This window comes from Anolis carolinensis, chromosome 1 (genome assembly GCF_035594765.1).
Source record: "Anolis carolinensis isolate JA03-04 chromosome 1, rAnoCar3.1.pri, whole genome shotgun sequence".
NCBI classification, from domain to species: domain Eukaryota; kingdom Metazoa; phylum Chordata; class Lepidosauria; order Squamata; family Dactyloidae; genus Anolis; species Anolis carolinensis.
The window spans coordinates 339,785,412-339,804,370 of record NC_085841.1 but is presented as its reverse complement, the minus strand read 5'-3'; the positions used below and the strand labels follow the sequence as shown (position 1 = coordinate 339,804,370).

At 39.7% G+C, this 18,959-nt stretch overlaps 1 protein-coding gene across 3 annotated transcripts in view; it reads left to right on the top strand.

Annotated features, from left to right (window-relative positions):
* The window catches only part of efcab11 (EF-hand calcium binding domain 11), a 93,066-nt gene extending 82,136 nt beyond the window's left edge, over nt 1-10,930 (top strand). For all 3 annotated transcript variants that reach the window (XM_062968397.1, XM_062968398.1, XM_062968395.1), the window contains one exon: nt 9,404-10,930. In XM_062968397.1, coding sequence (XP_062824467.1) covers nt 9,404-9,584 — 181 coding nt within the window. In that variant the 3' untranslated portion in view covers nt 9,585-10,930. The remainder of the gene's footprint in view (nt 1-9,403) is intronic.
* The last annotated feature ends 8,029 nt before the right edge of the window (nt 10,931-18,959 follow it).

Sequence of the window (18,959 nt, the reverse complement as noted above, 5' to 3'; positions counted from 1 at the left end):
CATCTCCATTTCTAAGCCGAAGAGCCGGCGTTGTCCATAGACACCTCCAAGGTCATGTGGCCGGCATGACTGCATGGTGCGCCGTTACCTTCCCGCCGGAGCGGTACCTATTGATCTACTCACATTGGCATGTTTTCGAACTGCTAGGTTGGCAGAAGCTGGAGCTAACAGCGGGCGCTCACTCCGCTCCCTGGATTTGAACTTGTGACCTTTCGGTCTGCAAGTTCAGCAGCTCAGTGCTTTAACACACTTCGCCACCGGGGTTGCTATATTGAACTTATTTGCTGTATAATAAATATGTAAGGTTTTTTATTTTCTAAAACTATAGTCTGTTCATATTTAGAATGAAAGAGAGAACTAGTCATAGTGTACCATGCTGTACCTATTGATTAGCACAGCCACTTTTCCAGGATAGTGGTCCAAGTACCAGAGAGGATCTTAAGTATATAAGGGCAAGGGGAGTGACAGAAGCCCAAGGCTTGAAACTGTGGGATCAAACTAGGTGAGAGTTTCTGCTTGACCATGAAATTCTGCTTGGAATTTCCCTTCTCCTACTCTCACTATATTCGGTTGCCAAGCTTCAGTACCCAATCATACTAAAATGGTCCATTTAAAAACATTTACTGCTGTTAGAAGATGGAAACTCTGAAATAATCTTATTCATTCTGGAAACAGATTTTTCAAGACATTTTGCACATTCTTACGGCCTATAGCATGCCTGATTTTTTTTGTTTTTTTACATTCCACACCTTCAAAACATTTCCACCCAAATGTCTTTGTTGTAAAGCCTCTAATCCATACAATTTGCTTATGGCCATGAAATAGGACATGGAAGAATATTTTTTTGGTTTTCAATTGAGTATGAAGTACTGTCAGATGGTATACCCCTTTTCAGTTTTTCTGGAAGTTTCAGTCAGAAGAAAACACTCCGAAACTTTGTCTCACTATCTACTCCAATCTGAATTTCAAATGAGTTAGAAAAGATTCTCAACTCAGGGAGATAAGGTTTCCATGGCTGAGCAGGGATTCAAAACACAGTTTCCCAAAGTCTGAGTCCAACACGTAAACCACTACACCATGCTGGCTCCTACAGACGCCTGGAGCAGCTAGAGATGAATGGATAGATAGATAGATAGATAGATAGATAGATAGATAGATAGATAGATAGATAGACAGATAAACTTTATTTGTATCCTGCCACCATCTCCCTGAAGAGACTCAGGACAGCTTACAAAAGCACCACGATGTACAGCATATTTATTTATTTACAAAAATTTTACCCCGCCTTTCTCACCTGTAGGAATTCAAGGCAGCTTACAGGGTTGGCAAAATTCAATGCCCAAAAGCAGAATCCAATAAAAACAAACAGCACAATTACATCAATTAAATACTTAATTAAAACATTATAAAAGTTTAAAATACATAATTCAGCATACAATATAAAATGGTACATGAATATAAAACAATATCATATAAAATTATAGAAATTATTAATAACATTTATAACAACCACAGTCAACACATATAACATAAGAAGAAAATGGCACTATTTAAAAAACACAGAACATCTAAGGAAACTAGCTACTATCAATTCATAACTAAAGTGCCAAAGTGTCAACCTTAAAAGCCTGCTTAAGCCTGCCTGTTATGGCTTTCTGTCCAAGAAATATTTACATGACCTCAGGTGTATGTGTGTGTGTATATGTATATATACAGTAGAGTCTCACTTATCCAACATAAACGGGCCGGCAGAATGTTGGATAAGCGAATATGTTGGATAACAAGGAGAGATTAAGGAAAAGCCTGTTCAACATCAAATTAGGTTATAATTTTACAAATTAAGCACCAAAACCTCATGTTATACAACAAATTTGACAGAAAAAGTAGTTCAGTACGCAGCAATGCTACGTAGTAATTACTGTATTTACGAATTTAGCACCAAAATATCATGATATATTGAAAACATAGACTACAAAAATGGCTTGGATAATCCAGAAGCTTGGATAAGCAAGGCTTGGATAAGTGAGACTCTGCTGTATATATGTGTGTGTGGATATATATGGATATATATGGATTTTTATATATAATATATATATTATGGTATAAAAGTCAAACATTTACTGTTAATAAATTCACACTTGAAAGGCTTTCTAAACAGGCTGATTTTTTTTAATGAAGTACAGCTGTAGCAATTTCTGCAGAGCCCACTGTAAACACTGCACATTGTTGTTAACAGACTTGTGTAAATGTCCACATGGTGTTCAGAAAACTATTACTGTTGCCACTTTTTTTAAGAACCCCAACATTGAGTTAAGGGGATCCCATTTGGAGTTGAGACCCACAGTTTAAGAGAAAGCGATCTAGAAGAAGCCCACAAAAATTACTGAGAGCACCCTTTTCATTTATACTCCATAATAAAGGATATCGTCATACTATCTCTGATACAAGAGGGAATATACACAGACATGAACCAGGCCTTGAAGATACTCATAGTGCCATCCATCTCCATATGAATACAACTCCCGCTGTCCTGTCATAACAGGGGCCATTGGGATTACAAGCTGACAATGTAGGGGTGACTTTCTGGATCTGGAGAAACGCCCCAAGTGCTTTGAAGAAAGAAAAAGGGGAAATCAGGGACGCCCCGGCAGTCAAGTGCATCCCTGCTGCAGTTCCTTGACCCCTGAAATAGATTTGATCCTCTCCATTTCCCTTTGATGGTATTACTTGGAAGCCTTCTCCTCTGTTGCCTCAGAAATAAAGACACGTAATGTGTTTAGTGTAGTGGCATGACGAGTGCTACTTCTCTGTGTTCTTCTGTATCGCCAAGGATGCTCCGACGCCCACTCTGAAGCGCTTCGCTCCCACTTCGCCTTTCATTTCTCTCTCTTGATACAAAAAAGGCTTCCCCTCTTCAGATTCCTGCTTTCTTTTATTCAAAACGATCATCTCCCCGCAGGGACTCCACTGACAGTGATTGAGACGAAGGGGTATAGTATCATCTCCATGTTGAAGAGCCTTAATGGGAGTTAAGTGCATAATTCCCAGCAGAAAGAGCTAAGAATATACAGTAGCGCCGTGTTAATTTACTCTTTGGTCTTTCACAAAAACCAAGAGAGATGCTGCTGCTCTTTCACCTTGACTAGTCATGCACTTTTTCCTCACAAAGCTAATGGAAGTTGCTGAGCATAATTGAGTTTTTTTCTTTTTGAAATGCATTTTATTTGTTTATGTTGAAAGGTTTGTTTTTCTACTATATAAGATGTAGCTGGTGATAAAGCTATACTAGGTTTTTTAAAAAGTTAGAATAAGATAAGCAAACAGTCTATTTCAGCACTAGGCAGCTTCCGATTTTCACATTATTTAGTGAGTTCAGCTATTTTGTGCTGGAATGGGCTTGCAGTCCCAGATCTGCCCAAGATTTTGTTTCATGCTGAAAAGTGACACATGTCACTGCTGTAAAATAAGCTTTATTGGTGGTAAAGGATGCAGCAGGTGGTCTATCACAGGAGAAGCCTCACAATCACAATTCCACATCCCCTCGCAGCAAGAGGTAGAATTGGTCCTCAAAACAATCAATTTTACTCAGACTATTGCACAGCCAGTACTTCCAATCTCTGGGGTTGGATAACAAGTCCCCTGGGCTGGCGTACACTTATCCTCCAGTGCAGCAAATGGAAGATGGCTCCTGGGGCGATAGAGGGCAGGCCTCCATAAAAGAAAATGAACCGTGCAGGAGTGACCCATCTCCCACAGTAATTGTTACAAGAACTGTACAGCCCCACTGCTAACAGCAAAGTCTATGCTCCTAGCCTTTTCCCAGCCACAGGTTCCTACTCAGCCTTGAACTGTGTGGCTAAAATGAAACTTTATGGGAGAGCCAACTGCACACAAATTGGCCCTTTCAATGCTACTGGACAACTGTTAACATTTGGCCACAATGCTAACAAGACTGTAAAATGTATCTGTCTGGTGCCAGAGACCATAACCACTGCAAAAGGCAACCTACAAATGTCTCCAGTCATGGCTAAGTATCCATATATGGCACAATTTTATCTAGGCTAAACACTAAGGAAAAATCTATTTTCTATGAAGAGTATAAATATGAAGTGTTCACTCTAATTAGGATATAGATTTTGAGAAGTGAGGTATCCCCACTGCTCTTTATTAAAAGTTCCTATAATATTAAACAACATGGACAAGCAAAAGGCATGAGAAGGTCCGTCTTCCTGGCATTAGCCTTTCATCACTGAAACTTGGCAATAATAAATATGCTCATGCCTTTAATAACATACCTGGGTAGGGTACAGGAATAATTTCTCTTAAAAGACCTGGAAAAATTGCTTTTGACAGGGCAGAGATATAAGATAGAGGCTGACATTTGTATGTTGTTGAATTAAGCCCACAGTCTTATTATTGGGACCAGATGAGTGACAGAACTGATGCTGGCCAAAACTGCTTTACAGCGAGCGCTTGTTATCAGCCATCTTAGTGCAAATTATGAGGCTCTTTCATCATTGACTGGTACAAGTATGAAGCCTTGTCTGGATTTCAAAGCCCATGTAGTCATTTCTAATGAAAAAGTTACCGCATATGAGTAGACGGGAAATCCAAAAATACCAAGAAGCCTGTCTTTGTATTACCATCTATTATTATAAACTAATGTTCTCAGTCGTGTCCACAGGATGGAAATCTACTGTATATCCAAAAATTCTCCAGCCAGTATATCTAAGAATTCTTCAGCCAATTTTGCCACTGTGCTAGATGGGGAATTGTGGGAATTCTAGTCCAAAAGTGCTCTTCCTGATCTCTAGTTGTATCTGTATCAACACTACGCACTTACAACAAACTAGTAAACACTAATAGTTACAGTTCATTGATTTATATTTTGGTGAGGGACTTTTATCCGAAAGTGTTCTAATGCTATCATTCAGATTACGGCACTAGAACTCTCTTAAGAGAAAATTGCAACTACTTCAACAAACTATGAATTCCCTGATATCACTGAGTAGTACCAATGCACTCCCTATCTCTAAGGACAGCCCACTTTGGAATATGGTGGAGAAGGGAGGTATGCTACCTTTGCAGCCACTCAGATAACTCCAAAGAGCAATCGGGGCAGTGTCTACACTGGTTGGTAAATCAGGAATCAGTCCAAAGCAGAAATGCTTCAGGCTAGCCTGGGACACAAAATTTTCCAAATCCGCGGCAGTAGCATCTTGGAGTCCTGAGGTCCTGGGTGTCATTAAACTACAAGATCCAGAATTCTGCAGGAGGCAGCCACAGGATTTCAGATGGGATGCATAGTCTTTAAGCTCTAGTGTGATAAGGCCCTGATTATGGTTCAGTTGCGTTGAGACTGCATCAGCCTCACTGGACCACATTCTGTGTTGCCAGCATCACCACTTCAAACAGCTGCAGAGCTCCATATGAGTTCCATGGGCATCCTGCACTGACATTAGCAGATGTCAGCACAGGGGATCAGGAAGAAGGAGGGAGACGATCTGCCCACCTTTTTCCTGGTTGTCTGGACACCTCTGCTGGTTGTCTGGGCACCCATAATGGCCATGTGCACACACTGACCTGTGTAGTTAACTGGGAGTGGTGGGAATAGTGACATGGACACTATCCATCCCCTTTTAGTTGTGCTGATTAATAGAGGGGAAAGGGAATAGTACCTTGTGTAGACAGTAGAGCATTCTAAATCAGCTCCAATCCTTCTGTCCAGACTGCCCCAAACCTATGGGATCATCCAGAGTTTCAAGCAAATTTCAGAGCATCCACTTTGTCACGACCCAGGCTGCAGAGCACCAATAACCATACACAGAGGCCAGAATCTACCTAATATCTTTATTAAGGAAATATGTAAAGTCAATAAAAATAAGTGTAGAATATAGTTCAGAAGAAGACCTTTCAGGAAAGGTCAATTATAGTCCAGGAAAACAATGTCCAATATAAAATATTAAGGTCCAAAGTTGTAATCCAATAACCGAAACACTCACTTTGCCAAGCAAAGTGAGGGGAGATGACAAGGTTCTTAGTCCAAGGAACTTGATGCAAGGCTAGGAAGTAAACTTGATTCTTGAAACACAAGGCTTGATACGAGGCAACAAGGAACGAGGATCAGGGACAAAATCCGTGGTAAATACTTGGCAAGGTCCTGGAAAGCAAGGCTGAGTCCTAGGAAGCAAGGCAAGGTCCGTGGAGCAAAACAAGGCTGGAAACGGGAACGAAGGCTTGGAAGCGGGAACGAAGGCTTGGAAGCGGGAGTAGCGCTGTCCACACACAACCTACTCCAGTTGCTGACGAATTGACTCCGCAAGATTCCTACAGGGCAAAGAACCTAAATAGGGTCTCGTTTTCCCACCAAAGAACACTTCTCTGGGGAAACAGAACCGAAAGTCAATCTCTGTGTCCAGATGCATAACTCCCTAAAGTTTCTCATGAAAGCAGGCTTAATCAGCTGAATGCCTGGTTGCGATTCTCAGGCTTCTGCGATTAGCCTGTTGAACTCCTTTTTGTTGTTGATAATAATTACGGCGAGAAAATGGGGGAGATTTTGACTCAGGGCTTGTTTGGCAGATTTCTGGAAGACAAACCTCCTGCAGGTGCAAGGGCTCCAATTCAGGCTGGGAAAGTTCCAATTCTGGCTGAAACGGTGGAAAACCCAAGTTTTCCTCTTCATCTGTCACAACAGCGCTCATGGCCCATGAGTCATCACACACTTTGACTAAAATGGGGCAAACCTCTGATAAGTACTAGAAGTGGAGAAACACAGTGAAAACAACCAGAATTAGTCTGTGCTTCAATACCCAGATAGACAAGTCCTTAGGATGTATCTTCACTGTAGAATTAGTGCTGTTTGACACCACTTTAATGACCATAAACTCAATGCTATGGAATGTTGGGAGTTGTAGTTGATGAGACACCAGTAGTATGTAGCAGAGAATGCTAGACTTTGCATAACTACAGCTCCCATAATTCCATAGTAGTAAGCCATGGCAGTTAGAGTGGTTTCAAAGACGAATGAATACTACAGTGTAGATGCACCTTTGTTCAAATTGCACCTGGTTGCTGGTCAAAGCCATATTAATTTCCAGGCAAAGTACAATGTGTTGGCTCTGCCTTTAAAGTCTGACAGGGTTTGGGTCCAGGTTACCTACAGGATAGCCATCTCCTGTACAATCTGCCTCATACACTGAGGAGCTCTGGAGGAGGTTTACTCCAACAGCCAGAACCATCACCCAGATAATCTTTCATCAGCTGCCCCAAGACTATGAAATGACCTCCCGGAAGAGCTCTATTAGCATTGTGTTTTAATTTTGCACTATGTATTCTGATATATATTTTTATCTGGGTGTTTTAAATGTGTTGAGTTATGCCTCAAACCATGAAGACTGATGGGTAACAAATTATTATTATTATTATTATTATTATTATTATTATTATTATTATTATTATTATTTGATACACAACAAGATAAGTACATCGCAAACAACATCACTATGCTGGCTGTTGTATTGGATCTCACATCAGATACTTCCCAAGTGTCTAGGACTGTGTGATGTATCGGCGAATAATGTGGGTAGATCCGAGTAGGGTGGCTTTTTGCAGCTGACAGATGGCAATGTTGTCAGCGCCAATTGTGTTTAAGTGCAGGCCAAGGTCTTTAGGCACTGCTCCCAGTGTGCCAGTCACCACTGAGACCACCTTTACTGGCTTGTGCCAGAGTCTTTGTAGTTTGATCTTTAAATCCTCATATTGTGTCAGCTTTTCCAGTTGCTTCTCTTCAATCCTGCTGTCACCTGGGATTGTAACGATCCATACTTAGTTTTTTAACACAATCGTGAGGTCAGGAGTATTGTGCTCCAAAACTCTGTCAGTCTAAATTTGGAAGTCCTGGAGTTGTTTGACGTATTCATTTTCTGTAACTTTTTCAGGCTTGTGACCCTACCAGTTCTTTGTCACAGGCAAATGATATTTGTGGCATAAGTTCCAATGAATCATTTGAACAACGGTATTATGCCTCTGTTTTTAATCTCGTCTGCTTCCTTGCAGAGTCTACACTTGGGATCTGTCATCGACTTTTCAATTCTGGTTTTCATGGCATTAGTTCAAATTGCTTGTTCTTGGGCTGCAAGAATCAGGACCTTACTCTCCTTTTCCAAAGTTCCATTTGTGAGCCACATCTGTGTTTTTTCCTTGTCAGTTTTGGTCTCAATTTTTTTCCAGGAACTGTCCATGGAGAGCCCTTTTTGCCAGTTTTCTCTTCTACTCTGCTCTGCATTGTAGTATTATTATTATTATTATTATTATTATTATTATTATTATTGGTAAAGGTTTCCCCTGATGTTAAGTCCAGTCATGTCTAACTCTGGGGGCTGGTGCTCATCTCCATTTCTAAGCCGAAGAGCCGGCGTTGTCTGTAGACACCTGCAAGGTCATGTGGCCGGCATGACTGCATGGCACATCGTTACCTTCCCACCGGAGTGGTACCTATTGATCTACTCACATTGGCATGTTTTCGAACTGCTAGGTTGGCAGAAGCTGGAGCAACAGCGGGCGCTCACACAGCTCCTGGGATTTGAACCTGGGACCTTTTGGTCCGCAAGTTCAGCAGCTCAGCGCTTTTACACACTGAGCCACCGGAGGCTCCATTATATCAAATTTCCATTTTTAGCTCTGTTCCCTCTTGTCTAAGGAGCAGAGCATGGTTTTTTAAGGGGAAGGAAAGTACTTCTATGCCTTTTAATGTCTTCTCACTTCATTGCAGCCTTATTATGATTAACATGGTATGTGTGTGTGTGTTGAGGAAACACCTATAGGGAACCATCTGTTTTCTAATTAATCATACCATTAAAATAGACATTATTAATAAGGTAGTCTTACACCTACTTTTCAAAGTAGTTTAGTAAGTCTTTGGTTTGTTCATTCCATTGAAATTATCAGCATTTATTTCCTGAGGGATAATTGGACATACAAAGTTACAGCGATTTCTTTAAAAAGAGCACTTCCCTTCACTGTGTTTCCTTTTTAAACGATTTCTACTAATATTGTCTGTTCAATTTTAATAAGAAAGAAATTGAAATAAATATGAAATTTTGAAAATATAAATCTTTAATGTTGGATTAAAGGGACAGAACATCTATTTCAGTATGTGAAAAAGAAAATAAGCAGTAATTTGTTACATTGTTAAATGTTGCTATTTACTAACCTTTTTCCCATAATAACATCTACATTTTCCACTCATTCAGATCTTAGGCAGATGATACTGTTTTGCACATCTACACTAACTAAATATCCATAATTTTACAAAAGAAAGGGCTATTATTGCCTCCCAGTCTTGATGGCTATTTTTAACTTTTATGTGCCTTTAAATTAATTTTATACTTCTTTTTTTCAGAAGCGAATTGAGAATACTGCAAGCCGCTTCTGGTGTGAGAGAATCAGCTGTCTACGAAGATGTTGCCCAGGGGACGCCTGGATGCGTTACCATCCTGTGGGAGGCTTCTCTTATATCCCCACATGGGAAGCTGGGGCTGACAGATGGGAGCTCACCCCATCTCGCCGATTCGAACTGCTGACCTTCAGGTGAGCAGTTCAGCAGACACAAGGGTTTAACCCATTGCACCACCGCAGCACCACTGCTTTAAATGTGGATATTTTAATTTTAAAACTGTTTTCTTTTTGTAACCCACATTGAATCTCAATGCATCATCTCTGTCATTATCACCAGCATCACCATCACCATGCCTTTGAGCCATTGACATGAATTTGTCCTGTCCTATTAAGTAGTATGAGTACATGAATGGGGCAAGTATGTGCCTGATATAATCTGTCTTTTCTTGAGCCCCTTCTACACTGCCATGTAATCCAGATTAGCAAACCAGATAATCCACATTATCTGCTTTGAACTGGATTATACGAGTCTACACTGCCATATAATCCATTTCAAAGCAGACAATCTAGATTTTATATGGCAGTGTAAAAAGGGTCTTAAAGAATGGATTAACCCAGCGAAATTTCAAACAGGCATTTTAAGGAGTTTTTGTGTTAGGCAACATTTGCTGCTTTAAAAAAATACTTAAGCTTTTCATTGGAGATGGAGTTTTACAAGATCTTTTGCCTTCTCTGCCAAGTAGTGCTGGTGCCTCATCAAACTACAACTCCATGATTCCATAGCATTAAACCATGACAGTTAAAGTGGTGTCAAACTGTATTAATTCCACAGTCAAGATGCACCCAATATCTGCAGATTCAGCCATTCTCTATCCCTAGGATGCAGTATACAGAAATAGTAAGTTTCAAAAGGCACCTTGCAATTTGTGATGCCACTTGTGCACAGACTTGGAGATCGTTCTAGCCATGAGCATAGTCCCTAATAAATGCAACTCCTTTTGATGGGATCAAATCATTCAACCTTTTATCTCACCTTTCGACTCAAATCTGGTGAGAGCTGTCATGGGCTTCCAGTATCTGGCAGGCTTTCCCACCTGCAATCTCTTGGGATGGAAGGCACATAGAAACAGCAGGGATTGAACCTGACATCTTATTTGTGCAAACCAGGTCCCTTAAATTGAGCCACGGTTCTCCTCTCAAAGATGAAGCCTCTTGGCTTTCAACCTGGAAGAGGACTAGAAGCAGCCACTTCCTATTCCTCAAATGTTTACTCGGTTCTATATATATTCGTGGCAATGTCTGAATGCAACAGGTGAGATGCTAGGTGAACTAGACGGGAAGAAATTTAGCAATGTAAGACCTATGTAAGAATGCAATATAGGAAAAGAAAAAAGTAGGGTGAGCAGAACAAGGAAGGAAGATTACAAAATTAGTAACAGTTTTAATGATCAACATCCTCTTTTTAGTGACATTTGACTGCAGTGTTTGTTTGTGTTGTCTATTCTTTCAAATAAAGGCGATGTATGCAGTGCACACTGCAGTAAGGATTTGTGCAGTAAAATATATACCATGCCCCACAGGTCATAATTAAATTTGACATTGGGAGTGAGAACCCTTCTGGAGTGTCTACCTTTGGCTCCAGATATGACTCAGGGAGGAAAATGAGCAGTCACAAATAAAGAAAGAGGCAATGCCCCAGGAGAACATACGCTTTAATGCAGACAGACTGGAAAAGCCATTAAAGACAAACATAGCAAAATATATTCTAATTTAAATAGCAATAATAATAATAATAATAATAATAATAATAATAATAATAATAATAATAACAACAGCAACTGATTGTTTGGTTTTATATCCAACCTTTCTCCTTCTATGGGACCATAGGTTAAAACCAAATACAATTTAAAAATGGACAATAAAAATGTTTAAAAACACAATTATTGTATATACTTGAGTATAAGCCGACCTGAATATAAGATGGCCAGGACCCTCATTCAAGTCTAATTCGAGGGGGGCTTTTTCCGCACTAAAAGGGGCTGAAAAACTCAGCTTATACTCAAGTATATAAAGTAAATAAACCATGATATTAAATATATTAATCTAAAATGAGTAAAAGACAGTTATAGTAATAATGCTAAAATTTCTACCATGAGCAGCTAACAGAAAAGTCTGGATTAATGAGAAGACCTTTGTCTATCATGAAAGGAAAACAGAGAGGAGACCAGCCTAGACTTTCATGGGTATCCCATAACCTAGGAGCAGCCACTGAGAAGACTATGGCCTCATCTACACTCCCAAATAATGCAGTTTCAGAATGTAGTTAAACTATATTATATGAATCAACACAACCATATAATGCACTTCAACTGCATTCTGAAACTGCATTATATGGCAGTGTAGACCCAGCCTTAGTCTCATATGCCCATCAACTGGGCTTGTGGTGGTGGTGGGACTGAGGCTGCATCTACACTGTTATATAATGCAGTTTCATAATGCAGTTGAACTGCATTGAACTGCATTATAAGAATCTACACTGCCATATACAGGCAGTCGCTGAATTACACTGAAAAAGTGTACCTGTTCCAACTTACATACAAATTTAACTTAAGAACAAACCTACAGAACTTATCTTGTTCATAACTTGGGGTCTGCCTGTAATACACTTCAGTGCTGTTAAACTGCATTAGATGGGACCTGAGATAAAGCCTCATCCTCCTCTCAGTATTCTGATATGCAGTCACCATTACTGAACCTGCCTTATTGCAGTCTAAGTTTGGATTGAATTGACCAGGAGGAGGGTAAGTCCCAAATGCAGAGGTGCTGAATGTGTGGTCCTCAAGACGTTATTGTAATTCAGTTTGGCTATATACCTAATACAGACAGTTGACTGGAGCTGGTAGGTCTCACAGGCTTTAGAAACAATACAGAATCCTGCAAAGCCTACTCACCAGAGTATTTAAAGGGCTAGGTGAATAGAAGTTCCTCTTCTGAGGACCCTTTGGTTTCTGGAAATATGACAATCTAGTTTAAGTCTTTAGTTTTGTTTGAATTTATACTGCCCATCTACTTCTTGTCTTTTGACTTTTAAATAAAAGCCAGTTGGAGAAATGAAAGCATTTCCAATCCCCATTGGAATGTCCACCATTTTCTGACTTTATGAGAGCCTGGCAGCGCTTCTGATGCCACTCTGCATGCAAAACATTTGCCTGAAAGGATTATTTATGTCTCCCCCAGCTGACCTCTTCTTCCATGATTTATAGAGATTGTAGAATGATGCCTTTTGAGGCAGTCTTCTAAGGACTTGGAGATAATTCATTATCCTCTGTTTTTACAACATTGGCCTACACAGTTATTTTAATTTTCAAACGTGATTTCAGCTTTTCCATTGCTTATTTAAAGGAATTTTTTTTTTGAGATTTGCAATTGTTAACAGAATGATTACAACCCAGATTTCATCCACCTCGTATCTCTCTGGATGTGTTGGGCTACATATTTTATCACTTAGCAGGCTGGCTGCAAAGTGGGAGTCTACTCCAACAGAACATCCCTAGAATAAGGAAGGTTGTATTTTAAAAAATATATTGAAAAAAGACACAAATGTGGATCAGTTCTGTTTTTAAAATTCAGTAAGCCTCTTTGAGTCCCACTATTGGGGAAAAGATGAGCTGATAATGATGAGATACTCAAGATGACATCCGTTTATCGTCATAATAATTGGATGAGATGGACTACAGTGAGAGATAGTCACTGGCCTAAAGTCACCTACCTTCAGTTCCTAATAGAATGTTTCAACTTTTTTTGAGATTACTTAGCAGAACATTTTCAAGCACCCCGAGCATAGATTCAGCACAGCTTCACCTGAATGTGAGCAGGCCCTTGGACATTTTGGTCATTTAATATTGTGTATGCATAATTCCTGGTACTGTTTTTTTTCTTCTTCCAAAAAGTGAATTTCTGTATGAATTAATCTTAGTCATAGTCTAGTTTATTTAGCAAGCCTTGCAAATGCTGATTTATTATCTGTAAATGTTGACTTATATATATTTATATATCTAGAGTCACATAAAAAATGTTCAAGCAGAAAGGGGTCATGAGTGGGAAAAGTTTAAGAAGCTCTGGTCTACAGCACACCCCAAATACACTTTTATAGTTGTTCCATAGGAATGTAGATCACAGGGGGCTAATTCACTTGCAAAGCAATTTCCTTCTACCTCTGATTTGTTTAAATATTGCATAAGGTAATCCAAAAGTTGGAAAAAGTATCTGGGTAATGAGGGACCTATGATTTGTCGGTATTCATCTCAGAGTCAGTGAAACAGCTCATCACCATTTACATTATACTTTGGATGTTTTTACAGCACTTGATATCCACCTTGCCTTTCAAGATATGCAGACAGTGATGTCTGCTTGCATTAATAAGTAAAATAACTAAAGAAAAATAGCCTTGCCCAGTATATGAAATGACACCAAAGAAATCAAGGTCAAGGGGTATGGGATGTACAAATTTCAGTTGTATAGTCCTACTATTCACAATCACGTCTTAAGTGTACCACCAGCCAGAGTGGTGTATTGATTTTAGAGTTGGTATAGGAGTCTGAGATACAAGGGTTTCACTTCTCACATTGAAACACTTGGGCATGAATAAATCTCTTCAAGAAAACCCTATGGCATATTTGCTTTAAAGTTACCCTAAGTTGGAAACAACTTGAAGGTACACAATAAGAAGCAGAATTTAACAGATGTTAATGTTGATGTCTCTGTTGGGAGATGTAAGACATTGTCAGCACCAGACTAAACTCTCACATCATCTGAACAATGCCATATAGAAGTTTCTTTTCTGCATAGCTGGAATCTAGACCACAAACCAATGGATTCAAACTACAAGAAGAGAGATTCTACCTAAACATTAGGAAGAACTTTTTTACTGCAAGAGTAGTTTGACAATAGAATAGATTGTACTTTATGCCCCATCTACACTGCCATATAAAATCCAGATTATCTGCTTTGAAATTGATTATGTTAGTCTACATTGCCATATATTCCAGTTCAAAGCAGACAGTCTGGATTTTATATGGCAGTGTAGAAGGTGCCCTAGTTTTGTATTCCGGCATGGTAGGGGGTTGCATTAGAACTAGATGACCTCCGTGGCCCCAGTTTTAAGATTCTATGATTCTAAGTTGATGGAGGAGTGTGACTAGCATCTATCTACCCATCATTGCCAGCCTCCACTTTATGTCTATGGACTCTGCATTGTCAATATAAAATCTGATACTGTTCAGCATAGATCTGGCCAGACCTCAACTGCCTTGATTCTGGGGAATCCTCAGAGCATGATATTATCAACTAGGTATTCTGGTAGAATAACTGGTAAGCTTAGCTGGCTGATGCTCTGCCACAACAGGACTGTAATAGTCACCAATCTCCAGAGCCACAACAGTAGTGGGAGCTCTCATGGTGGGATGGGGATGTGCAGGTGATATGCTGACTCTTTTTGTTCTGCCATTTCATTCTGCCTAATGGGAGAACCGGCCCTGAACCTCAGCTGCTAATTGCTTTCTTATGTGGTTGGAAAATAAGAGCTGTCATGGAGGTAATTTAGTTCAGGTTAGTCATAGAACATCCAGCAGGATAAAGAGAGAAGCAATGGTTGTTGTTCATCTAGACAGTAGTCCATGTAAACAAAGCCAGCAAGAAATAAAACAGAGTAGTAAATCATTACCAGTCCACAGTCCAGAAAAAAAGATTACCAAAAAATACTATTAGATGCCAAGAAAGAAGGCTGAAAAGAACAAAGCTGCCTGGTTGTGGCTGAAAGATTTACAGACAGCTGTTTCAAGACCCCAGGTGCCTAATTAGACCAGCGTCTCCTACTTAATAAGAGTTGGGACAAGCACAGTCTTTCTCCCTGTTCCTTCATTCCTCAATGAACGGTGGCAGTGGATCTTCAGCAGCTGCAGCCTCCTGCTAGGAGTAGGGCCCTCCTCTGTCTCAGCTCCAGGCTCCTTGGAATCAAAAGTATCATTATTATCAGGAGATACAAAGTCCTGGCAACCTGCTTCCTCCTCTCCATCCAAATGTAGAGGGTGAGTTAACAACCATTTCTACAGATCAAGTTGCTCTGTGAAAAATCAGGAAAAATCCTCCTCCCCCATCCCTCAGCTAGCAGTTCTTGAAGTTCTTTCAGAAAGCAAAGTTGTTACATTGCTGGGTTTTTCCTTATGTCAAGTGACCTTGTGAACAGCATAAGAGTCAAAACTGGGATTATTTGTTTGCAGTCTTTAGCCTTGTCTGCCAAGAGTGCTGGTGCTTCACCAAACTACAATTCACATTATTTCAGCCATGGCATTTAAGTTGTGTCAAACTGCATTGATTCTACCTCCGGGTATTTTTGACTTCAACTCCCACAATTTCTAAAAGCTTACCGGCTGTTAGGAACTGTAGAAGTTAAAGTCCAAAACTCCAGGAGGGCCAAAGTTTGCCCATGCCTGTTCTACAGCATAGAAGTGATTTTGAGGACTGGGTGGGAAATTTTGGATATTTTGGATTCCACCTCCCAGAACAGCAGTACAGGATTATGAGTACCTCATAACTGCCTTATGAGAATGTTATTTTATTTCCACATTTTCAAAAGGCAAAATTTGGGGGTAGGCAGGCAGACTGAATGGCTTTCCTCCACTGCCTAGCAAATTTATGTCTAAGGTTAGATTTCAACCAGCGACTTCCATTTCAGTGCACTAAATTTAACTTTCACAGTCAAATAACCACAGTTAAGGACATTTCAGCCCTGTCACCTGGATATTTACTTAAGGCGCTCTGAATTCATGGAGTTTCTTGCTCCCCAAAGAGCAGACAGTAGGTTTGCAGCCTGAAATTCCAGTCAATTTCATTGGGGAAAAAAATAAATAATATATTTAACCCTCTCTTTAAAAATGAATGGATCTTCAAAAATCCTTAACAGAGTTGTACTCACAATGAGCGACAACGAGCACAATGCCAATATTTTGAAGGGGTTTCAGCGGCACAGGCAATGGAGGAACTAGGGTTGCATCTACACTGTGGAATGAATATACAGTAGAGTCTCACTTATCCAACATAAACAGGCTGGCAGAACGTTGGATAAGCGAAAATGTTGGATAATAAGGAGGGATTAAGGAAATGCCTATTAAACATCAAATTATGTTATGATTTTACAAATTAAGCACCCAAAGCATCATGTTTAACAAATTGACAGAAAAAGCAGTTCAATACATGGTACTGTTATGTAGCAATTGCTTACGAATTTAGCACCAAAACATCACAATGTATTGAAAACATTGACTACAAAAACATTGACTACTGAAAGGCAGACTGTGTTGAATAATACAGAATGTTGGATAAGCAAAGGTTGGATAAGCAAGACTTTGCTGTAGTAGAGTTAATTGCTATGGCTCAATGCTACGAAACCCTGAAGATTTTAGTTTTACAATGTCTTCAACCTTCTCTGCCAAAGAATGCTTTCCCCTCACTAAACTACAACTCCCAGGACTCCATAGCATTGAGCCATGGGACTTGTAGTGATGTCGTACAGTGTAGCTGTACTTTAATTCAAAGAAATAATAGTTGCTGTATTAGGATGAAAAACTTTGTAGGATTCTCCTGTCCAAATGTGCACTAGGACCCAGCAGGACGATTTCCACTTTTGTGGGGATTTGAACAGTGCATCTGACACAAGAATAACTCTATCCGCTTGCATGGAGTCTGGGCTGGGACTGCAGCCTGTCTGTAGGGATCATTTCCAAATGCTGAATAAGAACAGAAAGAAGGGATTAACTGTGCGAATATAATAATAATAAAAAGACTGCAAAAGCAACTAATGCAGGAGGCAGGAAGAAGGGGGAAAACCCTACACACCCAAAGATTAAAAGGTAACTAAATTGCTTCTCATTTCCTGTCTTTTAATCTTTGGCTCAGGATTTAGCATGGTCATTAGAAGCTTATAAAACAACCAGGCAGCTGCATTGGGACACACTTGGATCCTGAAGTTTCGAATGTTTTCCTGCCATGCATCTGATTGTAGGAAGAGCATTATTCTCCACAAGAGCCCAACTTTTGGTGACCTAGCTACTTTGTGGGGAAAAGTCAGTTGTTTTGTTAAAGACCTTCATTTGTCCTAGAAAACAACAACAATGTGCAAAAGTCTGCAGTTAGCTGACACATATCAGCTTTTGAAGATAATAAGAAGAGAACATTGATCAAACAATAGTACTAATATAATCAAAGGATTTGATTATTCATGAACTAAATAATCACAAGACATTTTATCCTGCTCTCTTGATTCTTTTTTTTAACAACTGCTGCAAGACTATGGTTATAAATAAATTATTGTAGTTATGACTAATCCATCATAAAGTAGGACACATCTACACTGTAGAATGAATGCAATTTGATACCACTTTAACTGTCATTGCTCAATGCTTATGGAACCCTGGGAGCTGGAGTTTGGCAGAGAAGGCCTTGCAAAACTGCAACTCCATAATTCCAAAGGATTAAGCCATGGCAGTTAAAGTGGTGTCAAACTGCATTCATTCTACAGTGTGGGTGCACCCATAGATTAGCTGCTTTATTATGACTAGTCTTTTTGTTCTTTTTTTTTTAAAAAATGAACATTACTTTTAATGGAGATTCCTTTGATATTTTAATTGAGAGAACTCAAAACTTACCAGTGGTAGCTGACACTGATGGGAGTTGTAGTCTAGGTTGGCAATGGCTGATATAAATAGCCACTTTCAGTCTCTTTTGTGGAGAGAAAAAGAGGGTATAAATAAACATAAACTTAATAATAATAATAATAATAATAATAATAATAATGACAAAATGATGGATCACATACACAGCTGCTGTAAGATCGTACAGAGGCATAATACCGTTGCTCACGGTCTATTGAAACTTGTGCCACAAATATCATCAGCCTGTGACAAAAAACTGGTGAGATCACAAGCCTGAAAAGGTTACAGAAAATGAACACGTCAAACTAATCTGGAACTTACGAATTGAGACTGACAGAGTTTTGGAGCAAAATATTCCTGACCCCATGTTTATGGCAAAAAAAAAAAAAGTATGGATCTGTTGTCGAAGACTTTCATGGCTGGAATCACTGGATTGTCAGGAGATAATGCTTCTGAAATATGGCCATACAGCCCGGAAAACTCAGAGCAACCCAAAGTATGGATCGCCGAAGTTGCAATCCCAGGTGACAGCAGAATTGATGACAAGCAACTGAAAAAGCTGACACGATACGAGGATTTAAAGATCAAACTGCAAAGACCCTGGCACAAGCCAGTCAAAGTGGTCCCAGTGTTGATTGGCACACTGGGTGCAGTGCCTAAAGACCATGGCCATTGTTTTTACTGGCATCAAATAGCTGCCAGTATGTAAAGCCGCCCTGAGTCCCCTTCAGGGTAGAGAAAGGCGGGATAAAAATAACGTAAATAAATAAATAAATAAGCCAACACTTGAAAACAATCAAATTACCATCTGCTGCAAAAGGCCACCCTACTCGGATATGCATGCATTATTCA